Raw genomic sequence first — 23,908 nt, 5'->3', positions numbered from 1 at the left:
GCCGCATAGTACAGGGAGATCAGCTCGGTGCTTTGTGTCCACCTAGAGGGGTGGGATAGGGAGGGTGGGAGGGAGATGCAAGAGGGAGGAGATATGGGGATATATGTATATGTATAGCTGATTCACTTTGTTATAAAGCAGAAACTAACACACCATTGTAAAGCAATTATACTCCAATAAAGGTGTTAGAAAAATAAATAAATAAAAAATAAAAGCATGTTCAGCAACATGCCCTCAAGTTCCTCCCTTACTCCCTTTTTACTTCTAATTCAGAGTTTTAACTTCTCTCTCAGCTGTTTTAGTTGAATTTTACTTGGGTTAGAAAAGCACTGAAAGGATTTGAATGCTTTGGGAACACTTAATTAATCAAAAACCCATCAGGCTTAATTTTGAGTTCTGTGTTTTCATTTTTTAAAAGGCTTCTTTTTTAAAAAGTCTTTAAAACTGGAGTTGTGTGTGTGTTGCGGGTGGTTCCTCCTTCGGGCGCTCTGAGGAAGGCGCTGACTTTTCTAGGTTCGCACTCCTCTTGCCCACCTGACTGCCTCTAGGTAGCCAACATCTTGTTAGAGAACATAATCTTAGCAAAAGGTAATTCTTTTTTTTAAAATTAATTAATTAATTAATTATTTTGGGCTGTGTTGGGTCTTCGTTTCTGCGCGAGGGCTCTCTCTAGTTGTGGCGAGCGGGGGCCACTCTTCATCGCGGTGCGCGGGCCTCTCACTGTCGCGGCCTCTTTTGTTGCGGAGCACAGGCTCCAGACGCGCAGACTCAGTAGTTGTGGCTCACGGGCCTAGTTGCTCCGCGGCACGTGGGATCCTCCCGGACCGGGGCACGAACCCGCGTCCCCTGCATCGGCAGGCGGATTCTCAACCACCGCGCCACCAGGGAAGCCCGCAAAAGGTAATTCTGAATGTGAATCTGTTATCGCTACCGCAAGCGTCGAGTCCTGGATTCCAGAGCCCCTGGAAACGGAGTCCGCGTTGTTCCTGATTTGCTGGGGCCCCTGTGCTGGTGGTTTCTGAGCGGTGCTCGGGGTCCCCTTTGTGGTGGAGGTGCTGTCCCGGGGTTTGGGGTTTGACGTCTTGCAGTCGTATTTGGCGGTCATCTGCCAGAGCCTTCCCAACTAATTCATTCTGTCCCACAGCGTTGGCCCCTGGCAGGCTCTGGACGGTAGCTGAGCGCCTGTTGCCCACACCTCCCACCACCTGCTGTGGCCTTGCCCCCTTGGCCTGGGTGAGGCAGGCCCCTGCGGGGCTGGCAGTGGCCTGGCTTTGACCTTTGATCCCTCTTGTTCCTCCAAAGCTATGAAATATTACATTAAATACAGGGGGCCTAGCCTAGCCGGGGCCTTACCTGCATTTGTAACTATTTTATTCACTTTTGGGTAGGCCTGACTTCTAAAATGGTTATCTAGGAGTTGTTGAAATGGGTGTATTTCTCTTCTTTCTAGGACATTTTGTTAGCCAACGACCTAGGAGGGAATGGCTTTTTGTGATATTTTCTAATTGTTCTTCTGTGCTGCTTCTATAACTTAAAGTTGCGTTCCCAAACTCCCATTTCTCACCTAGGAAAGCAAGAGAGTCAAATAAAAATCATTTTAAGTTAAACATTTCAGCCTTAAAATGTTTCTGAAAGACGAAACCTTTTAAATTGTCCACTAATGGGTAGTCATTCCCGTTCCCTCCACTGCTTTCTGCCTGAGTTGTCTTCAAGAGGAAAAAAAAGATCTTTGGGGGGCATACAACGTGGGGTGGGAGTTACCTGCCTTCACCCAGACCTGCTGGCCCTGCCGGTGCCCTGCAGAGGGGGTGGGGCTGGGGGCAGACCTAGGTTCCTGGCTTTTTCCCGTTGACTTGCTCCAGGCAGAATAAACATGCTTTGAGCAACTGCCAGCAAGCAAGTTAAAAGCTGCTCCTCTAGCAGGCCTGCAAAAAATATTCTAAAAGGCAAAGCGTTTGCTGCATTTCCTAGGAGCCAACTGTGGGAAGTCTCTGCTTGGTCAGCAGCCAGTGCAGACGGGCCCTGGGTGGCTAATGACAGCTGGCGAGGCCCGATCTTAACCCCATTCCCCGCCCCTCGGAGGCCTCTGCATCCTGGGCCACACCTGGGACTTCTCTCTCTACCTTTCCACTGCCCTCCTTCCAGGAACCCAGGTAACAGTCACAGAGAAGTCTGTCTTGTTTCATTGTATGTTGGGTTCCAGAAAATAATTGAGTTTAAGGGAGGCCACTACAAAGCTGTTTTAGAAATACTTTGGAAATACTCAGATGATGGTGGAAATCTAAATGAAAGATGCTAAGTTTTTGCTGCTGATTAGGGATTGTGAAGTGTGTTGAACTCAGATAAAAATGTAAACTGGTAATAATTATGGAGTGAGTAGCCTACTATTGCCTTCTTTCCATGATCCCATTTAATCTTTTTTTTTTAGCTCAACTTTCTTTGATGTGTGATTTACACACAAGAAAACTCACATTAAGTACAGATAGATGATTCTGACAAATGTATACGCCCATGGAACTACTGCCCTAATAGAGATAAGAACATCCCCCGGGCTTCCCTGGTGGCGCAGTGGTTGAGAGTCCGCCTGCCGATGCAGGGGACGCGGGTTCGTGCCCCTGTCCGGGAGGATCCCACATGCCGCGGAGCGGCTGGGCCCGTGAGCCATGGCCGCTGAGCCTGCGCGTCCGGAGCCTGTGCTCCGCAACGGGAGAGGCCACAACAGTGAGAGGCCCGCGTACCGCAAAAAAAAAAACCAAAAACACATCCCCCGACCCCATACTGGCTGGTCTAAGTACTGTCCCTAGAGGTTGGTTTTGCAGGTTCTGGATGATGGCCTTTTGTCGGGCATGTTTACTGCTGCCCCTGCTCCCGGGAAGGCCGGGAGGCAGTGCCTGGCCCTGAGTCATAGTCCGAGTCCAGAGCACTTCACCCTCCCTGGCCCCTGCATCCGTGTCTAGGCGTCTGGAGGAAGTGCTGGTGGAGCCACAGGACTGAATGTGACATCCATCGATTTGCACCCTGAGCAGTATCTGAACCTGTGGTTTTTGTGACAGAGAAATTGAGAGATTCCAAACAGGCTGAAGGCCTGTAGGACCTCTTTGGGAATCTGGACTGAGAGGGAAATCCCTTGGTTTACGGCAGCAAGTATTTATTAAGTGGCTACTGCATGCACTGAACTGTGCTGGCTGACGTGGAAGATGTGATATGAAGAGAAGTTTAGGCCCCCCGCCCTTGAGGAGCTTTGTGGTTCCAAGAAACAGTTTAGAAAGAATGATTCCAGGCAAGACAAAGTGCAAAATGAAAATGCGGGGTCCCTTGTTCAGAAGGCAGGAGAAGGTACTGTTAAAGTTCCTCAAATAGGCAGCCTTTTCCTTTCTTCAGTCTCTCTTGACTTGTCACGGTGCTTTTCAGTTGCTATTTTATTATTTATTATTATTATTATTTATAATTATATATTATTTCATTATTTATTGTTATACTACATTCTCAGCCTTGAGTTTTTCATTTATTTTTATGTTGCGCAACTTCAGTTTTAAGTTTAAATGCAAACATAGGAACACTGAACTCATATGACAGTATTTTGTAACTTGTGCACGCCTATGTACTTTATTCTTACCAGAACTGGAAGCTCTGCTCAAAACTGTCTGAATTGTATCGATTTGCCTTCTTGACATGTGCCACCTCTACCAACACTGTCCGCCTTCGGCGCCTGGTGCTGGAGCGGAGACGGCGGACGGGAACCCGGGGGCTCTGCGGGTCGCCCTTGCCCCCCATGTGTGTCTCGTGTGTGTGGCTCGCCTGTTGGGAGAGGCACCCGAGGAAGGAAGGAGAGGGTAGAGTTTCTGGCCTGCTGGTGTTTCTATGAACGCGGTTGCGTCCTTCCTGCATTCAGAGCCGGTTCTGCTTGTAATGGAAAGGGGGCCTCTCCCGGCTGCGCCAGGCGTCGATGTAGCTCGCGCCTCGGCCTCGCTCGGAGTCTCGCTGACCCCACCGGTCGTGGGTCGTGGGGAACACGGTGAGCCGCTGGGGCTGCACCGACCTCCTCTGCTGGCGAGTAGGCGCCCGTGCCCTCATCAGGCATCACTTACACAACACACGTCCAGATACGACTGCTAACCGTCCTGGGATGGGGGCCGCTTCTGGGTGCCCATTCCCCGGGCAGGCTACCCGGGTGTGTGCTCCGCGCCTGCGGAACCCCTCTGGGCACCTTAGGGACGAGGATGGAAATGGAACCTGGTGGGGGGCGTTCCCGGGCCATGGCTGCCGGCGGCCCTTCGGGGGCTGGGAGTCGTTCCTGTTCTGCGTCTGCGCAGGAGGCAGGAGAGGCCACCTCCTCCTGGAGCCGGCGGAGCCCCTGCCGGGCAGGGAGGGGTGTGAAGGCAGGTCTTCAGCCTGGCCATCTGTGTACATCGTTTCACCCCCTAGTTTCCCCGTCTGTAAAGTGGACAGCGGGGGGGAGTGAGGCGATCTCGCTTTGAGTGTTAGCGTAAGCGAAGCATCTAGCATCTAACACGGTAAAAAGGCCCTCCGTCCTGGGGGTGGCGTTATTCATATCTTCCCCTCTGAGCCTGAAGGCGTGCCCACCGGGCAGGTGGCTCTTGGTGATGAGGACTGTTCCGGGGTCCGACTCGCCAGGACACGAGCGGTGCTTCCCCGGCCGCGCCTCCCGGAGCCTGGGAGCCCGCCGCGGGCAGCGCCCCCGCTCCAGCCGCCCGCTCCCCGTCCCAGGCGCCCCTCCAGCCCTTTCCCTCCGGCCGGGGCCTGTCCAGCTGCTCCCGGCGGACCTCAGCGTGCGCGTGGCGGCGGCGGCCCATCACGCCTCCCTTGTGGTCACTGTATGTTTAAAAGATGGCAACACTATGGCCTTTAAAGTGGTGTGGCATTAAAAGTTTTCGTTTTCTTCGAAGAATTTCTGGTGTGGGCAAAGCGTAAAAGCCCGCGGACCGGTTGCCAGGCAGCACCTAGAGGCCCCGTGGGGCACCAGGACCGGCACGCGCCGCTTGTCCTCAGGGGCCCGCGAAGGCTCGGAGGCTGGGGGACTGCGAGTGTGGACCCAGCCTCTGGATTTCAGAGGCACTGCTTCGCCCGGGCCGCTGGGCTCACGTCGGAAGGGTGGCCTGCCATACACGTTTCTGGGGTCCCCAGCGGGGCGGCGGGCAGGAAGCCCCGGCGGCTGCTGCAGAAAGAAGGCAGCGCGAGGGGGGAGCATCAAAGCGGCCGCAGGACGCGCGGCCTCCCTGGCAGCGCCCGGCCCGGGAGAGGCTGACCGAGCTCCAGGGCAGAGGTCGAGGCGGCTTGTTTATTCACCTGTTTCCTACAGCCCTAGAAACCTCTGAAGAATGACCGTGTAACTATAGCAGACACTCAGGCGTCTCTCCGGGGACAGGAACGTTACAGTAGGAAGGGAGGGCGGTTCCTATACCACGAGAAACGGGCACACATCACACGTGCCTTTTACCGACGTTCGGCGCCCCTGAGTAACGTCTGCTGAGGCCGTGCCCGTGGCCACGCGAGGTCCGGGGCAGCGCGTGGCTTCGCTGAAGCTGGTCCTCGCTGGGACAGGGGCCGTCACGGGTTTGGTGGGAGCCAACGTTGACACGGTGTTGAATGAGAAAAGCTGCTCATATAGCAGGCGGGCGGGGAGGCAGAGGTGCGGGGCCGCTGGGCGTCCAGCCAGGGGCGAGTGGCAGAGCCAGCCGTAACTTGGTGCGACCGAAGCCGGTCCTTTCACCTGTCTTTTCTAGCACAGTCTGACCTCTACAGCAGGCAGGCAGTGTTCACGGCTTAAGGATTTATCACTTAGAGAAAACAGCAAAACCTGTATGTCATCATTTCCAGCTGTCTAGCATTTCCTCCTGTCATTAAATATTAATACAGGATGAATATTCTGTGGAGACACCTTTTTTCATTTTTAAAGGTTGTTTTCATGTTAGAAGCTGGTGTCCATTTAAATCCTTTGGCAGCTGGTATGTGTGTGCGTTTCTAAATATGGCCCCAGTGTGTGCACTAGTTAATTTGTGAACTAGCAGATTAATCTCTGAGATTAAGTCCTGCCTTTTACACTCTTGCCACCAGGTGGCTAAGAAAAAATATTAAGCAGGAGAACCCCAATAATTATGCGAAGGACTCATAATGACTTTCAATTTCTGCTTCAGCGATGAAATATGAAACTCTAGATGGACTGTGTTTCAGTAAGAAAACTGCTGAACAAGTGACAGAGGCATTTCAAGCAGTGCCAGGCCAGATGGACATTTCCATGAGTGTTTTTGTTTTCTTAAATATTGACAATGTTAAACTAACCAAATTTTGCTGAAATAAAACTTTTTGAGACTCTTTCTGAGCCTGTTCCACCTCTGGGCTGACCCCTGGATGTCCACATTGCTCCTAACTAGTTGGGTTTGAGACAAGCGTTCAGCTTTTGGGCTTTAAGACTCCCAAGGGGAGGATGCCTAAGTCCTGATCACAGCAGGGACTCCCGATCAGCAAAGCTGCTTGCAAGGGCATCGCTCGAGTTCATTTAGAATCAGTTCTAAAACCCAAAAGTAAAATGCATCAAGTTGAATGTTAATATATCTTGTATGTCTCTTCCATAGATTCTTTTATTAATGTTAAGATATTATAGGGAAATCTATGCATGGGGGGTGGTGACATAATAAGGTAGAAACGCCTTTAGCCTTCTCTTCATGGAATGCACCTATTAAAGACGGCACCATGTGGCAGAAACTGTACCCCCCCACCCCGTCCCACGTTGCTATGGCATCTTGGGATGGTGGATCTTGTCCAGTGAATTCAAAACCCAGTTTTGAATACAAAAACCAGTTTCCTCGCCAGTGCTCATGTGGCCACTCAACTTCTGTGCTTTCCACTTTGCCCTTCAGTTCTCTAATTTATTAACTTTGACAAGTAACCTCTTGGTTGTACATGATTTTATTCACAATTCATTTTTCTGACTCAAAGTGAACATGAGTGCCTTAATCCTCTAATGGGAATTAATTGCTTGTTTCAGTGCTTAACTCTGATCCTTTCTCAATCCCCACAGGGATGAGGCTCTTCCTGGAGGATCTGTGTTTGTTGTTCAAAACACAATCAGAAAGGTAATGATGTTTTTCTTGTGAAAGGAGCCAGACATGCAGAATATTAGTTTTCTTTTTTATTACATAAGTAGTATTCTCAAACTAATATGATACAGGATAAAATTCAGTAGATAAAATGTAGAAAACTATCAGGTTACATTATTTCCTAGAAAAGTTTAAATTTTTATTGCCAGTTTTTTTTTAATGGAAATAAGCTATCATCTTCTGTAGAAGAAAGTTACTGAACTGATTTTCTACAGAGTTGGAATCAACACCCTGTGGCTTAACCATGATCATTTCTATGTAATATCAATCACCTTCCCAGGTATTTGCTTTGGCTCTGAAAAATTAAGGCCACAACTAATGCTTGATATGGCTTGATGCCCTCTCCCATTTATTATGTAGAATATTCGTTTTTGTTTTATTTATAAGGGGCTTCCTTGAGAAGAATATAAGCTAGTAGATATATAAGATCTTGATAAGGGAAGGAGTTGGGGGTGGAGAACTTAGGCAGGAACAGGGTCAAGGGGAAAAGGGAATTAATTAACCTTCATCGGGTCCTGAGGCCTGGCCCACAGCTGGCAGTCAGTAGTGATTAGCTCTTAGGGAGACAGGATGAATGCAGTTTTAAAGAACAGGCATAGAAGTTCAGAGAGTTTAAATAACATTCCCAGAGACCCACAGTTGTTTGTTAGGTGGTGGAGGTGGGAGTTTGATCCAGGCCTGTCATCATGCCACAGTGTCCTTCTTTACACTTACTGTGCACGCACTGTGCCCTTTAATGGCCATCCGGCCCAGTGATGTTCCCTGCAGGGGCTGGCCTCACCTGACCATCATCAGTGTCCTGGAACAGGCCTACCTGGGAGCACCTACTTCACATTAAAGCAGAGACGGAACCGCTCCTGATGGGCACTCTTCACGTTGCTCTGGAAAATGGCTCACCTACAGCTGTTTCTAGCCATTATTTATTGAATCAAGTACTTGCATTTTTATCCAAGACTCCAACCATAACCCATTGCCGTGGAAGGAACTACTACATGGCAGGAGGAGAACAGGGTGGAAGACAGACTGTAATGTATGAGCCTCAGAAGGTAGCATTCCCTTCTGCAGTGGCAGTGCTACCCTCTCGTAGCCTGGCCCAGAGGTGGTGTGTGTCAGGAGGGGCCCAGTGTGTTTGTTTCTGGCCTGAGTGAATCACAGGCATATTTTGAGTTAGCCCTGGCTGTAGTCTGAGTGGATCTGGCCAATGCAATAGTCTTTTCACATGTTCTGATGGCTGTGACCTTCACAGCAGCCCTTGGAAATCAGCTGAACATGACATGATGTACAAGGAACAGGAGTATAGGGCAGTAAGGAACTCAAAAAGGAAAAACTAAACCCAAAGCTAGCAGAGGAAGGAAATAATACAGATGAGAACAGAGATGAATAGAGAAAAATCAATGAAACCAAGAGTTGATTTTCTTAGAAGAGCAACAAACTTTTTTAGCTAGATTAATTAAGGAAAAAAAAGACAGAAGAGGCAAATAACTAAGATCAAAAATGAAAGCAAGAACATTAAAAGCCATTTTACAAAAATATAAAAGGATTGTAAGAGAATACTGTGAACAACTGTATGGCAACAAATTGGTAACCTAAATGAAATGGATAAATTCCTAGAAACACACACCTTACTAAGACTGAATCATGATGAAATAGAAAATCTGAACAGACCTATAAGTAGTAAGAAGATTGACTCAGTAATCAAAAGTCTCTCCACAATGAAAATTCCAGAACCAGATGGCTTCACTGGTGAATTCTACCAAACATGTAAAGAGAATCAGCATGAGTTCTCCTCAAACTCTTCCCAAAAATTTAAAAGGAGGGAACACTTCCAAACTCATTCAGTGAGGCCAGCACAACCCTGATAACCAAAGCCAGAAAAAGACACTATTAAGAAAAGTACAGACTAATATCTCTGATGAAGATTGATGCAAAAATTCTAAACAAACAAAATACTAGCAAAGAGAATTCAATAACACATTAAAAGGATTATATACCATGACCAAGGGGGATTTATTCTTGGAATGCAAGGATGGTTCAACATATGAATATCAGTCAATAGAGTACACTACTTTAACAGAATGAAGGAAAAAAAACTGTCATCTCAATTGATACAGAAAATCATTTGACAAGATTCAACACCACTTCATGGTAAAAACACTTAAATTAGGAATAGAAGGAAATTACCTCAGCCTAATAAAGGCTGTATATGACAAGCCCATAGCTAACATCACACTTAATGGTGGAAAAACTGTATAGATAGGGATGTTAGCTTTTACCACTTTTATTCAATATAGTGATAAAAGTTATACATGGACTGTCAGGCAAGAAAAAGTAATAAAAGACATCCAAATTGGAAAGGAAGAAGTAGGATTCTGTCTGTTCACATGATCTTATGTAGAAAATCCTAACATTTCCACAAGAAAACTATTAAAACTAGTAAATGAATTCAGCAAAGTTGCAGGGTACAAAATCAGTGTACAAAAATCAGTTGCATTGCAATACATTAATGATGAACAATCCAAAAAAAATTTTTTAAACAAACAATTCCACTTACAAAACATTAAAAAGAATAAAATACTTAGGAAACTTAACCAAGGAGATGAAAGACTTGTACACTGAAAACTACAAAACATTGCTGAAAGAAATTAAATAGAAAGACCTCTTCATGGATTGGAAGACTTAATATTGTTAAGATGTCAGTACTACCTAAACAGATTTAATGCTATTCTTGTCAAAATTCCCAATAGTGTTTTCCTTTCAGAAAACAAACCAAAAAAAACATCCTGAAATTCATACGGAATTTCAAGGGACTCCAAGTGAGCAAAGCAATCTTGAGGAAAAAACAATAAAGTTGGGGGACTCATATGTCCTGATTTCAAAACATACTGCAAAGCTACAGCAATCAAAACAGCATGATATTGACATTAAGACATATGTAGATCAATTGAACACAATAGAGAATGCTGAAATAACCCAGAAATAAATCCTTAGATATATGGTCAAATGATTTTTGACAAAGTTGGAAAGACCAACAGGGAACAGACAGTCTTTTCAACAAATGAAGTTGGGCCCTTACTTTACACTGTATACAAAGATTAGCTCAACATGGATAAAAGTGCTCAACATAAGAGCTAAAACTATAAAACTCTTAGGAGAAGACACAGGGCAAAAGCTTCATGACACTGGGCTTGGCGAGGGTTTCTTGGATATGACACCAGAATCACAGGCAATAAAAGCAAAAATTGGGTGACATCAAAATTTAAAACTTCTGTGCAGCAAAAAACACAATCAATCAACAGAGTAAAAAGGCGACCTCAACCTATGAAATGGGAGAAAATATTTGCAAATCATATATCTAATAAGAGGTTAATATCCAGAAGATACAGAGAACTCCAGTAACTCAATAAAGAAAAAAAATTTGATTAAAAAACAGGCAATGGGGGCTTCCCTGGTGGTACAGTGGTTAAGAATCCTCCTCCCAATGCGGGGGACATGGGTTCTAGCCCTGGTCAGGGAACTAGATCCCACATGCATGCTACAACTAAGGAGCCAGTGAGCCGCAACTAAGGAGCCCCGCCTGCTGCAATTAAGACCCAGCGCAACCAAAATAAATAAAAAATACAAAACAACAACAAACGAAAAAACAGGCAAAAGACTTGAAGAGACGCTTCTCCAAAGAAGATATGCAATGGCCAACACGAAAAGATGTTCAACATCACTAATCATTACAGAAATGCAAATTAAGACTCACAATGAAGCAAAATGAAAAGACAACCCACAGCATGGGAGAAAATATTTGCAAACGAAGTGACCAACAAGGGAATTAATCTCCAAAATATACAAACAGCTCATGCAGCTCAATATCAAAAAAACAAACAACCCGATCAAAAAATGGGCAGAAGACCTAAACAGACACTTCTCCAAAGGAGACATATACAGGTGGCCAAAAAGCACATGAAACGATGCTCAACATCGGTAATCATTAGAGAAATGCAAATCAAAACTACAATGAGGTATCACCGCACACAGGTCAGAATGGCCATCATCAAAAAGTCTACAAATAGTAAATGCTGGAGAGGGTGTGGAGAAAAGGGAACCCCCTTACACTGTTGGCAGGAATGTAAATTGGTACAACCACTATGGAGAACAGTATGGAGGTTCCTTAAAAGCTAAAAATAGAACTACCATATGATCCAGCAATCCCACCCCTGGGCATATATCCAGAGAAAACCGTAATTCAAAAAGATACGTGCACCCCAGTGTTCATTGCAGCACTATTTACATACAATAGGCAAGACATGAAAGTAACCTAAATGTCCATCGACAGAGAAATGGATAAAGAAGATGTGGTATGTATATATGATAGACTATTACTCAGCCATAAAAAAAATGAAATAATGCCATTTGCAGCAACATGGATGGACCATGAGATGATCATACTAAGTGAAGTAAATCAGAAAGAGAAAGGCATATATAATATCACTCATGTGGACTCTCATTTTAAAAAATGATACAGATGAACTTATTTACAAAACAGAAACAGACTCACAGATTTCAAAAACATTACGGTTACCAAAAGGGAAACATGGCAGGGGGGATAAATTAGGAGTTTGGGATTAACGTACACACACTACTATATATAAAATAGATAACCAACAAGGACCTACTGTATAGCACAGGGAACTCTCCTCAATATTCTGTAATAACCTATGTGGGTAAAGAATCTGAAAAATGAATATATGAGTATGTATAACTGAATCACTTTGCTGTACACTTGACACTAACACAACACTAAATCAACTATACTCCAACAAAAAAATTAAAAAAAAAAGCCCCACAGTGAAATACCACCCCACACCCTTTAGGGTGGCCACTATAAAAAAAAGAGAGAAGGGAGGAAGGGAGGAAATAACAAGCACCGGTGAGGATGTGGAGAAACTGGAACCCTTGTGCACTGTAGGTGGGAGTGTAAACCGGCCGTCACCAGCCTCTCTGGTCCCCAGAGTTGCTACGTTACCGGCTTTCTCTTGGCAGCGCACTCCCGTCGCCGGTACCCTAGTGAACTCCTCTCACCCCGCGTCTAAGCAAGCAGCTCCCGAGGCGCTGCTCCTTCCTGTCCCACCTCGAGCCTCCAGAGGACCCAGTGGCCGAGCCGGGGGCCCCGTGAGGGGAGGCCCGGTGGTGCAGTGGTGGGAGGAACGGGCTCCTTTGTCCCCGCTCTGTCCCTAAAGGCCCCCCCCCCTTGCCCCACGAAGATAGACAACAGATGGGAGGCGGGCAGCGAGATTCTAGAAGATGATATAACAGAGACGGGTGCCGGCTGACTCAGCAGCCTCGAGACACCGGAAACCGAAACCCCTGCTGGGAGCCCGGCAGCCGCGCCCCGGACGCCCCCACTGCCGCGCTGTAGGCGTGTGAGGGCGGGGTGAGGGGTGGGAAAGGAGGAGCAGCCGCCTGGCGGGGAGCAGAGACCCCGACCGTCGCTCTGCGCAGCAGGGAAGGGGTGGGTTAACGTCCGGAGAGGCTTAGCGGGAAGCCTGGTGTCGGGAGGCCCAGGCCCAGCCGAGGGTGTGGGCGAGGGGCACCCTAAAGAAAGACGGAGAGGGAGGGAAGTCCGCATTCCAGGGGACCCCGTTATCCAGCCCCCACGCCAGGCCGGCCAGTCGACAGGCTCCCCCTCACACACAGCTTCCTGCATGGTGGCCCACCTTCCACGTGGGCCAAGGCCAGCCAAGGATACTGAGACACTTGAAGAAAACCTCTTAAAGAAGACAAAAAACAAGGAGAAGAGAGGAATTTAGGAGAAGTGGAGGCAATACTGGGAAAGAGAAAAACTTAAAACCCCTCCAAAGTCATGATAATATCTTCCCGAAGAGGAGAGATGGTATTATGCTGAGAAAGAACAGGATGCTACCGAAATGAGGGAACAGGATGCTACCGAAATGAGGGAACAGGAAGAAGATCTTGGAAATAAATATGGTGGCAAAAATATTTTTCAAAATGAAGTGTTGGAAGATAAAGTAGACTACAAAGAGAAAATTGGGAGATTAATCCAGGATATGCAACATCTGAGTTCTGGAGACCCAGAAGGAGAACAGGAAGGAAGGAGAGGGAAGAAAATTCCTAGGACTCAAGATAATGAGTCTTCAGATGGAAGTTTCTGGCACAATGAATGAAAAAATTCCACATGGAGACTCCTCATTATAGAACCTCACAATCCAAGGGCGAAAAGAAGACCTTAGGAGCCTCCAGAGAAGAATCTGAGTCCCGTACAAAGGGTTGTGGGTCCCAGTGGCCCTGGACGTCTCAGCAGGAACGGGGGCATCAGAAGACAAGGGAGAAACGCCTTCACAATTCTGGAAGAAGGCCGTGAGAAATCTCCACCTAGCTACACTGTTAACGGAGGTTGGGAGAGAACGAGCTTCAGTAAAATGAGGCAGTCAACCAAGAAGGGGCCGTGGGACGCAGGGACAGGGCTCTGGGAGAAGCGTGGGATGCGCCACAGACCGGCTGGTGCAGGAGGGGCGCGGGGAGCCACAGCTCCTGGGAGGGACGGAAGCCGCGGGGGTTCCGGGCTGAAAGGGTTCTTCAGGCGCCTCAGAAAACATGAGGCCGGAGGGCCGTCAGAGGAACTGGAGCAAAGCGCAAGAAAGGGGGAAAAAGGCCGAAGCAATTTTCAATTCCAAAAAAAACAAGAAGTTGTCCAAGAAAGGAAATTAATCATAGTACACTATGTGCCTTATCTGAGAACAGTGTCTACATAGTTCTAATGCTGAACTGAATATGGATTTGACCAAAAACTGTGGTGTGAGCCTATTGGAGGAATGTGGGGCGAGAGGCAGGCGCCGGGCTCTACGGCAGGAACCTCTGACGCAGCCTTACCGAGCGGGCAGGACCGGCCGGGGCGTCAACTCCTGCACCACCACAGCAGTCCTCCAGGCAGGTGGCTGTCTGCCTCCTCTGACTGTCCAGGAAGCCGGGGCACAGAGAGGTTAAGTTGTTTGCCTAAAGTCACACAGCTAATAAGTGGCAGAGCCAGGATTTCAACCCAGGGAAGTTGGTTCTAAAGTCTGTGCTTTAAACCGCCGTGCTCACCTGCTTTGGGTAGGAAGGCAGACAATTTAAAACATCAGGAAGCAGCGGTATAACCAACAACATGGAGGCAAATACCAAACGCAACGACAGTTCAGGGACTTCAGCGGGTCTCTTCAAGGGAGTGGGAATGGGTAGGGATTTTATTTTCCTTGTAAAGTTATTTGACTTTATCTTACGGACACGTGTTGCTTCAAAATCAAAGGGCGGGGACACGAGAGCGACGCGACACCTCCAGTGTCGACTGGTCTGGCCCGGCCCAGCTGTGCGGCCTCAGTCCTCACCGACCCGAGACTCGGCCTCGAGGGACTGGGCGGTTTCGCTGCGCTCTCTCAACTCTTCACGTTCTGGTAGTGAACAAGGCAAGCAGTGGTTTAGAGAACATGCGCCGCGAAGAGAGCCAACCAGGGTGACTGAGGCCAGAGGGCTGGGGTGGGTGCCGCTCAGGGAGGGTGTCACCTGGGAAGGGAGGTGAGGGCTCATGGCCACAGGCCCCGACGGGCCGAGCCCTGGAGAGTGTGCGGCCAGGCCCCTGGGGGCTGCACGGGGACAGGCTGGAGGGACCAGGCAGCGGGCCCACCAGGGTTCTGGGCGACGGTCCCGGCGAGGGTGGGAGCCGTGCATCCCGCTTTGACCTGGAGTTATTTGCAGAACGTGCTGGAAGGCGGATGCAAGTGTGGGAGAGGGAAGGCAGGGCTGGCTGGGCTCCCACCCGCCCACCCTAGGTCCCCCCTCCATCTGTCCATCCTCCCAGGCATGCCCTCCCCCAGCAGCAGTGGGCCTGCCTCCTCCTCGGCCCCTGCACCTCCGAGTCCAGGCTCTCCTCCACATCTTGACTTGCATACTTGGGCAGCCGCCGCTCAATCCTCAGCACTCCGGTCTGCCCTTCCTCCGCCATCAGTCACTGCAACAAGAGCTCCCATCCCGTCTCTGTCGTGCTCAAGGCTGGCGGCTGCGACTGAGGCGGCAGAGAGGCAGGGTGGGCCCGAGTGGGCAGCTGTGATGGCCTGTGGGCACCGCCCATCCTCCCTGGATGCCCTGAAGAGGTGGGGCGAGGCCCAGACCCCCAGACCAGCCCGTGTGTGCTGGGAAGAAAGTCGAGTCCTGTGAGTTAAGTGTGACTTCTCCAAGGGCCACGTGGCCATGTGACTGGTGGCAGAGCCCTCTTGGCACACCGGGGCCATGTCCCTCGGTGTCTGAAGGGCTGGGGGCAAGCGGGGCAGCTAGATGCCAGGCTTGGAAGAGGGGCCCAGACATTTAACTCTTCGTTTCCATTTTTGAGTCACTCTTACACAAATCACCTTGGTCGGTTATGTAATAATCTGTGGCCCAGACCCAGGAAGGGGGGTAAATATTCACCTTCTCTCTCACTGGAGCCATGGTCAGTCGCGGGGCCGTCACAGTGAGTCACAGGGAGGCAGTGTCACCCTCTAGGACCTTGAAGAAGGAAGGAACACAGAAAGGTGCAGCTAACGTTTTGCTGCGTCTTGCCGGGGCCAGAATGTAAATTTAGTGCTAAAACCAGAATGCTCTTTGGTAGCTGATGACAGGTGATTATTCATGTATATAGATACACACACACACGCACACACACACGTATACGTTTCTATTTGCTTATCGTTATTTTTACTCTTCTGTAATATTTACTGTTTAAAGTCCTCTTAAAGAGATTGAAAACTAACTGCTCTACAAAACCACACTTCTACAGGGCTTGCCGCCACGACAGGCTGCCTCATCTGACACGAGCCGCTCTTCCTGGAACCCTGCCTGCGAAGGGTGTCTGGTCGGGAGCGGGGCCCGGGGCGAGGCCGCCCGTTTCCCCGCCGCAGGGGACCTGTGCGTCCGTCCTCGCTCGCTCGCAGCTCCCGGCCGCATGGCCCACGTGTTTGTGTACGGGACCCTGAAGACGGGCCAGCCCAACCACCGGCTCCTGCTGGAGGGCACCCACGGTCGCGCGGTCGAGCTGTACCCGCTGGTGATCGCTGGTGATCGCGGGGCCGCGCAACATCCCGCGGCTGCTGAACCTGCCGGGCCGGGGGCGCCGAGTGGCTGGGGAGGTCTACGCCGTGGACGAGCCGATGCTGCGCTTCCTGGACGAGTTCGAAGGCTGCCCGGACACGTACCAGCACACCCGGGCGACAGTCGCTGTCGAGGGGGCGGGCGGGACCCTGCAGTGCTCCGTGTACAGCACGGCCACCTACCCGCCCGAGTGGATCCACCTCCCGTACCAGGACGATTACGAGTCACAGGGGGCGCACGGGCTTCGCTACAGTCCGCGGGAAAGCAGATGAGAAGTGAGAGGGGAGCGGCCGCCCGAGGACCCAGAGCCTGGTGGTTGGAAGATGCTCTCGCTGGGTCCGCACTCGCTGAATGCAAGAGCCCGAGCACACCCTTTGAAACAAACATTTATAAAACTCTATGGGGGAGGGGGACGGGGGGAGTGCCTTCTTCAGTGGCAGCTGATTTCCCAAATAATTTTGACATGACTGATAAAAAGATTCTTTCCTGAAATCTGTCTTGCTGATGCTGCTTTATTGCTTGCTGCTTAAAGAGCATCATGGGCTTGAACGTACTGGATGAGAAAAACTCAGGATTTTAATTCCCCTAAATGACATTTTGAAAACTCATGTTATGCTTTTCTTATTATGTTGGTGTTTTTTGTTTTTGTTTTTTGCTTTGCTTTAGTGTGAAGATAACATTTAAAATGAATATAAAGACTGTGTGGCTGCTAGATTTTAACAGCTGTATCAGTTAAATACTGACACTGCAGTACCAGTTCTGTCTGACCTGTAGCACTGAGAAATTTTTTTAAAGCTGATTTTAGACGTCTCAATGTAATAAAAGAACCTCAAGAAAAACATGCTGTATTTTAGAGTACTTCTGAATATATATAACATCATTCTTCATAATTTTCAGATCAGGCTTATTACAGAGATTATTAAAGATCATTTAAAGTTAAACTAGATGTTTTGGGAAATCAAATATAAAAGTATTGGTGCTATTGTTGGCCCTCTTTTTGAGTCTACTTATTTGGTAGAAGGTTCCTTTCATTCTCATCTAGCAAAATAGCAAGCGCCCACTTGCTGGCAGAGCAGCTGAACACCCCAGTTTCAGACGGAAGCTCACGGGGAGAGCGGGGCAAGGCGCGGTCCCTGCCCCCCCAAGGGAGCAGCGTTTGGGGGCGGGCCTTTTGGAGAAGAACCAACACATTAGTAATTTGTTCTAAAGGCCTGACAGAAAGCTTCGCTTCCAAATACAAACAGCACCTAAAATAATTTTAGCAAGGCACGAAGTACCAATTACTACCCACCTCCATCCGATAATCTGTCAGGGTTAGAGTCAAATCAGCGCACGACCCTGCCTCTGCTTCCTTACCAGCAAAGTACGAAATGTATTCTACAAATTTCAGAGCCAGGTGAAAACACAGCTGCTGGTCCCGAGTAACCTCGTTCTCCACTGGGAGAGCTCACTTGCTCTTCAACTTAATGGTAGACTGTGATCTTTAACTGCATCTGGCACAAAAGCATGATCGTGAGTTTTAGCCCTTTTTTCTTAATTGGAAACTTGCTTCACAAAAACACAGAAAGGCGAGGATGGGTGTCAGCTGATGAGCCGTGGCAGCCCCGCCCACCACCACTGGGCCGGGGGGCCCCGAGTGGTACCCGCGCCGGTGCCCTGGGACGGGGAAGGGGGTTGCCCCTGGGGACTCGGGGTCCACACTCACCGTTAGAGCCACACGGGAGGGATTTCCGGGACCATCATCTGCGCTGTCTGGGCTTCAGGAGGTTATGAACGAGCAGAAGCAGCAGGAGTTAGTTAGGTCCTCAAGCAGGATGAAGCAGGCAATCAGGTTACAAAGTGGCAAATGCTAACTTAATGAAACTGAGGGCCAAGAACTGGGGTTTATATAAATTTTTAGAAAGGATCCCAGTGAAACGCTAGTATTTATAAAGTCTACTGGCACAGCCCATAGCCTCTTATGTACACTGTCTTCATTCAAAAAAAGGGCAAACTACTATTTAGACAAATGTTCAGTTTTATTGATTTAATTTTTACACTAGGAAATCTCACAGCAGAAGTACAAATCGTATGTACAAGTATTCATATCAATAAAAATTTCCATTGGTGATTTTTTGGCAGAATGTTGGTTTTGACTATATGTGGAATAAATATGACCATGTAAAATCAGCTACACAGGGGTGTTCCTGCAAAACGCTTGAATAAATTGAGTGTGAAAGAACAATAATACAAATGGCTAATTAAATTGGGTGATGACTGAAAGGCTATAAATACTTCATTCCAGTTCCACGAGCAGATCTCCTTCTCCAACTGTGTCTCCAGCTTTACAATGCACCGATTTCACCTTGAATTTAAAAAAAAAAAAAAAAAAAAAAAAGAGGGGAGAGTAAGAATTATTAACTAGACCAGGAGGAAGCAATCTCGTCATCCATTTCTGGAAATGAAGGGACAGCCTGGCGGGCTTTGGAGCACAGATAGAACATTCGGAAGTAGGGCGTCCATCAGAGGGGACCTCGAGCACAGGGGCGTCCTCGCCGTGGGCTATGACTTGCCACCTTCCCCTCCGTATCTTTGTCGGTCCTAAAAGCTGCTGGTCACAGGGCATCTGTGCTGTCCTTTGCACAAGGTGCCCTCGGGGGTCTCAGCTGGCAGTGATTATGCTGGATGAGTCTCCACAGCCGGGAGAGTTAATGGTGTACTTAGTGTTAAACAAACAAACAAACAAACAAACCCACTCACAATTATGCAAGAGTCAAAACAGGTATTAATTAGCAGGAGAAATTCCCTAGCCTGACCAGAAGCCTCCTTCTGAAGGGAAATGAAATTCCTCAGAGAACGAGCACGTGCTCTTGGCGGTGCCACGTGGAGCAGGCACTGGGCTCCCGTGACGCCGCCTCCAGTGCCCTTTCACTCCACTGATTTCTCCCGATTTTAGTCAACTTTTGCTTTCCCAAATTTGTGTTCACTTTTAAAGCTAGAGACAGTCATTTGACTTGGAAGTTCTTGCGGGGGCATGAAGATGCATGATGGGTTGGAAGTTAATTGGCCGTCTGGGCAAGTGGCAAGTGGGTGCCCTGGCCTGTGTCCCCGCGGCTCTGCCATGAGCCAGCAGCGGCGAGAAGGGCCTTCTCCCCTAGAGTTCCAGCCCGAGGTCTCTCGGGACGAAGAGAACCTGTGCAGTGACACTTGAAAGGCCTCGTTCCACAGGAGCTATTTGCACTGAAGTGGCTGCTTTTTATGATCTGAAGCCGCCGGTGTTTTTATAGGATGTATTTGTCATGATGCTGCGATTCCAGAGTGGAGGACCTGCTTCCACTGTGAACGGGTCCCCGGGAGGAAAACTGGCCTCTCAAAGCAAAAACTGCCAGCCCCAGGCTCAGGGGCCCACTCCTCCTCGCCCTGTGGGGCAGGACTCGAGCTGACAGGGCAGGGCCAACGTGCAAGTTCACCCAGAGCCCATCACCACCCTTGACAGCACCAGGGCCTCCCCAGGAGACCCAGGCCCCGAGGACACAGACCACGCAGACGGGCAGGCTCCTTGATCCTTCAGGGAGCTAAGGCCACGTTCATTTTGGCGTCAGTGCCTCAGTCCAGCACACGGGCCGCTGGTGTGCATCTCATGTATATTCTGGGTCCCCCAAACGAGGCCATCACAGAGGGGAAAGCTCATGACAGTAACGCAGCGTAAATGCCGACTAATCCCAAGGGACAAATAGAATAATTTTTACAAGAGCAGAAACCAACACTTTCTTGTTCATTCCTTAAAGGGTCATCAGGTATGAAAAGCAGGATTCCCACGAAGCCGCAGAGCATGCCAATCTCCTCTCCCAAACCCCGATGGAGACTGGGTGCAGCCGTCTGATGCCCCTCCAGCCTGGTCACACGCTGGGCCTCTGCCCTCCTGGCTGGGGCTGGACTGGGGCATCCCCCTCGGCCTGTCCTCTGAACATCGGTTTCATTTCCTTTGGGCGAGGCAACTGGAGGCCGTGTCTCTCTGATGCAGACTTCACTGGCAGCTGACAGTACCTTCTGCCAGGACACCCACTGTCCCCAAGGCTTAATCGCGCCTTCCAGGCATGGCCACAGTGCAGGACACAGCCAGCCTACACTGCTGTCCCCACCCCACCCGACCTGCCCCGCCTCTCCTCGCTCCACTGTGTGGTACTTTCAAACCAAACCATCCTTCAGAAGAGGATCATTCTGCTACAAGTGGTGCCTTTCTAGTCGCAGAAGAATAATGAAGTTATTGCTTAAAAGGACTTTTCTATTTTCTTCAAGGAGAAAATTCATTTAAGAAGTTTTACTCTTAACAGATTTCAGTACTAATACATCTTTTTTTCCTCCCTAAATCGTTAAGTCCCATGCATGGATGTGGGTCTTTCAGCTCCTCTTTTTTTTTTTTTAAATTTATTTTTGGCTGCGCCGGGTCTTCGTTGTGGTATGCGGGATCTTTAGTTGCAGCATGCGGGCTCTTAGTTGCAGCATGCAGACTCTTAGTTGCGGCCTGCAAGCAGGATCTAGTTCCTCAACTAGGGATCGAACCCGGGCCTCCTGCACTGGGAGCACAAAGTCTTACCCACTGGACCACCAGGGAAGTCCCCCTTTCAGCTCGTCTTGATCTAAAAGTGAAGTGTTCTCTTTGTGGAGAAATTATCTTGAAGAGTTGAATTAACTTTTGCAATCTCTAAAACGATTTCCTGCTGTGTCACCTAAGTCTCAGATAACTGCCTCTCAGACAGATGTAAACATTAAAAATTAAAGACCCCTTAATTCGAAAGAGATTAAGGTGAAGAACAGTTGTTCTTCGACTCCCTGGATGTCACACAGACTCTCCTGGGAAGGCCTGCAGGTCACGTGGATGCAGAGCAGAGAGCCCCGATCGCAGCGCCCTCGTCCGCAGGAGGGAGAGGCTGGGAGACACCCCGTCCGCCGTCCCCCTCAGGCCCCAGCCGTCCAAGATCCCAAGGCGGAGGCTCTGCTCCCCGTCGCAGCGGCCCGGCTGGCGGGGCCTTGGGGACATACCTTGCCAGTTTTCCCGGCTGTCATACTGTTCTGCATCTTCATGGCTTCAATCACACAGATTTCCTGACCTTCTGTTACCTGGAAAATGAACAAAAAGTGGGCAGAAGTTTTAAAAGCATTTGAATTTTGCAACAATGTTCAAGAGTGAGGCCATTAAGAGAATCTTTTTGTCAAATGCTCTGAAATATAATCCAAACAGCAGCAATAGCCTCTAATACTTCATATTCCAAGTACATCTTCGGGGACCGCAGAGAAAAGCCATTCCCTCTATCATCAAGTCCTTGTTAGAAAAACATCCCTGATATTGGAGGCTCTGGGTGCTGCTTGTGGGGCCTCCCCTGGGAATCTCTGAATCTGCCTCTGCCACAGCTCTGTGGCAGAAATGGAATGCCTTCCACTTACGTGAAACGTCCAGGATTAGCACGTCTCTACGGACAGAAAGATCTGTGGTTTCCGGGGCGGAGGGGAAGGGGGAGTGCTTGCGGGTGGGAGCAGGGGTTCTCTGGGGGTGATGAAGTGCTCTAAGATTGACCGTGGCGATGGCTGCAGAGTTCTGTGAACAGACAGAAACCACTGAAGTGCATGCGTTAAAGGGGTGACTGGATTGTATTGTGAACTTTATCTCAGTAAAGCTGTTAGCAAAAAATGGAGTTTCTGTCTGTAGCCCTGGGGGGCCCCCAGGCGTGGGGACCACTCTCCCAGCCTCTGCACGGCACGCCAAGGACTGACAACCAGGTGGCTCCCAGAAAGCGCCTTCAGGGAGTGATTTCTGGAGCTCCACCCATTCCCTGCGAGGAGGCCGGCGGCTCCCAGGGGCACTGGCTCAAGCTTCGAGCTCAGCTGTTTGCCTTCCGGGGTGAGGGAAATCCAGGCGGAGCTGGGTATAAATCCCCTGGGGTTAAACCTGGGACTCCCCCCGCCAGGAGTCAGCTGTGACTACAGGTCCTTCTATCTTTTCTCCTTTCTCTACCCTTGATGGGTAAGCACCAAGGAGCTGGGCTTGCATTTTTCTCCTACCCTTGTGAAAAGGGCCTTGCAGTCTTTGAAATGGGAGAGTTGAATTTCCTGGGGCACCCGGCTGTGTGGGGTGCTGGCGGGCGTCCTGGCGCGGGGCTCCTGGACCCTTGTGCTCATCCAGCGTTGCATTAGTGCCTGGAGAATGTTCTTTCCTGAAATCCCCAGATGATCTCCAAGCCCCCCTCCCGGCCCCCCGTGGGGCACAAGCTGTCTCGCTGGCATCGGGACCGCCTGAGCCCTATGCGTTCCTCTCCTCCGCTGATCAGGTGGTGGGCTGCTTTTTCCTGGCACAGAAATATAGGAAGAGAGGGGATGCCAAAGCTTTGGTGCTGGCACGGAGGGGACACCGCGCTGGAGAGCTGGGCACACACGCCACGCTCGCGGCCCTTTGGGACTCACCGTCACCTGGCGCCTGCATTCCACAGAGCGGAGAACTTGCTAGGGTCGCTGTTCAACACGCAGAGGGAGAGCAGTGAGGGAGGCTCCAGGGCAACGCGGGACCCAGCTTGGGGTGTCAGAACAGCCAGCCCTCAAGGCGTCATTTCCGAGCCTTTTTCTCCCCTTTCAAAGGCAGGCAGGGACCAGGCAAGATGGGAGGAGGGCACGTCCCCAGAAGTAGCGCCTGCCGTGTAGCTCCACACGCAAAACGCTGGCGGGCCCGGGGCACGGCTCTCAGGCAGAGGCTGAGGGTTCAGAGCTGGCCTCACGCGGCAGCATCCCCACCCAGAGACAGGGCCTCCCGGCATCAGGGCCCGTGGCTTTCTGGGAAATGGATCTGATATTCAGCCACGGAAATTCCATCCAACAATCAGTGATCGGCTCTGGGAACTCCTTCCTCCCCGACGGACCAGTGCCCGCGGTGGGCGGCTGCGTGCATTCGCCTCGCCCCCTCCCTCAGCCGGGCTTCCTGTGCTGGCGTCTGACCAGCCCCAGCCCCAGCCCCACAGGCTTCTCTCGGGCGGGCGCGAGCTCGCCCTCCTGCAGCTGCTCGGCCCGCTGCTCAGCGCCGCTGGCCGGGATGCTCTGTGGGATCTTTAAGTGAGTGAATTCGCAGTTAACGCGACTATGAAGAAGAAACAAATGAAGCTGGGCGATTTCCAGTGGTCACTAAGGGGGCGGAGACCAAACTGACAATGATGGCCATCAGAAACGCGCAGAAGGATGGCGGCCGGGCCCCGGGCCACAGCCCCACTCCAGGCTGGAGCCGGCCAGGCTGGAGGTGAGCGAGAGCCTGGGAGCAGTGGGGGACGGACGTGAAGCTTCTGGGGCTCCACTGTCGCTGCCCACTGACCGCCTTTCCTGGCAGCTCTGCGTGCTTGTAGCAAGGGGTGATCTGCAAAGAGGTGACACGCAGACAGCTGCGAGTGGTCGGTCCCCAATCGTGCGTCAGAAAAACAGAACCTCCGATTTAGCCGGACATAAGCCGGGAGACGTGGGGAAGTCCCCCAGGCAAAACACCCCCTTCTCGCAGATTGTGTCACCCTGGCAATTTGATTCAAAGGGCTTCAGAGGGCTTCCCTGGTGGCGCAGCGGTTGAGAGCCCGCCTGCCGATGCGGGGGACGCGGGTTCGTGCCCGGGTCCGGGAAGATCCCACGTGCCGCGGAGCGGCTGGGCCCGTGAGCCGTGGCCGCTGCGCCTGCGC

The 23,908-nt window shown here is 50.2% G+C and overlaps 3 protein-coding genes and 1 long non-coding RNA gene across 8 annotated transcripts in view; 2 read left to right on the top strand and 2 right to left on the bottom strand.

Moving 5' to 3' along the window:
• GGACT (gamma-glutamylamine cyclotransferase) overlaps positions 1–16,577 on the top strand; it is a 47,268-nt gene extending 30,691 nt beyond the window's left edge. Inside the window, 4 exon segments of the mRNA XM_055089708.1 lie at positions 7,040–7,094; positions 15,916–16,052; positions 16,055–16,206; positions 16,208–16,577. Of these exon segments, the coding sequence (XP_054945683.1) occupies positions 7,042–7,094; positions 15,916–16,052; positions 16,055–16,206; positions 16,208–16,498 (633 nt within the window). The 5' untranslated portion in view covers positions 7,040–7,041 and the 3' untranslated portion in view covers positions 16,499–16,577.
• Positions 1–23,908, top strand: part of LOC129392696 (uncharacterized) — a 95,295-nt gene that overhangs the window by 29,980 nt on the left and 41,407 nt on the right. Inside the window, exon 3 of one of the 3 annotated variants that reach the window (XR_008619079.1) lies at positions 19,994–20,369. The exons of the other annotated variants lie outside the window; for them this stretch is intronic. This is a non-coding gene — a long non-coding RNA (uncharacterized lncRNA). Of the gene's footprint in view, positions 1–19,993; positions 20,370–23,908 lie in introns of those variants that run through there. 3 annotated transcript variants of the gene reach the window in all.
• PCCA (propionyl-CoA carboxylase subunit alpha) overlaps positions 18,284–23,908 on the bottom strand; it is a 378,662-nt gene continuing 373,037 nt past the window's right edge. Inside the window, exons 22-23 of one of the 3 annotated variants that reach the window (XM_028497435.1) lie at positions 21,249–21,326; positions 18,284–18,570 (exon numbers count right to left, since the gene is read on the bottom strand). In XM_028497435.1, the coding sequence (XP_028353236.1) occupies positions 18,502–18,570; positions 21,249–21,326 (147 nt within the window). In that variant the 3' untranslated portion in view covers positions 18,284–18,501. The remainder of the gene's footprint in view (positions 18,571–21,248; positions 21,327–23,908) is intronic. The other 2 variants (XM_007103730.4, XM_024123231.3) reach the window with 2 other exon arrangements.
• Positions 21,333–23,759, bottom strand: LOC114487461 (uncharacterized). Its single transcript, XM_028497438.2, has 3 exons — positions 22,665–23,759; positions 22,266–22,549; positions 21,333–21,801 (listed from the first exon to the last, which is right to left on the bottom strand). Exons 1-3 carry the CDS (start codon positions 22,681–22,683, stop codon positions 21,460–21,462), a joined length of 645 nt encoding a protein of 214 aa, XP_028353239.1. The 5' UTR covers positions 22,684–23,759; the 3' UTR covers positions 21,333–21,459.

The sequence above is a fragment of the Physeter macrocephalus genome, chromosome 13 (assembly GCF_002837175.3).
Source record: "Physeter macrocephalus isolate SW-GA chromosome 13, ASM283717v5, whole genome shotgun sequence".
Taxonomy (NCBI): domain Eukaryota; kingdom Metazoa; phylum Chordata; class Mammalia; order Artiodactyla; family Physeteridae; genus Physeter; species Physeter macrocephalus.
Note: the sequence above shows the minus strand (reverse complement) of the source record. Positions and strands in the feature narration are given on the sequence as shown.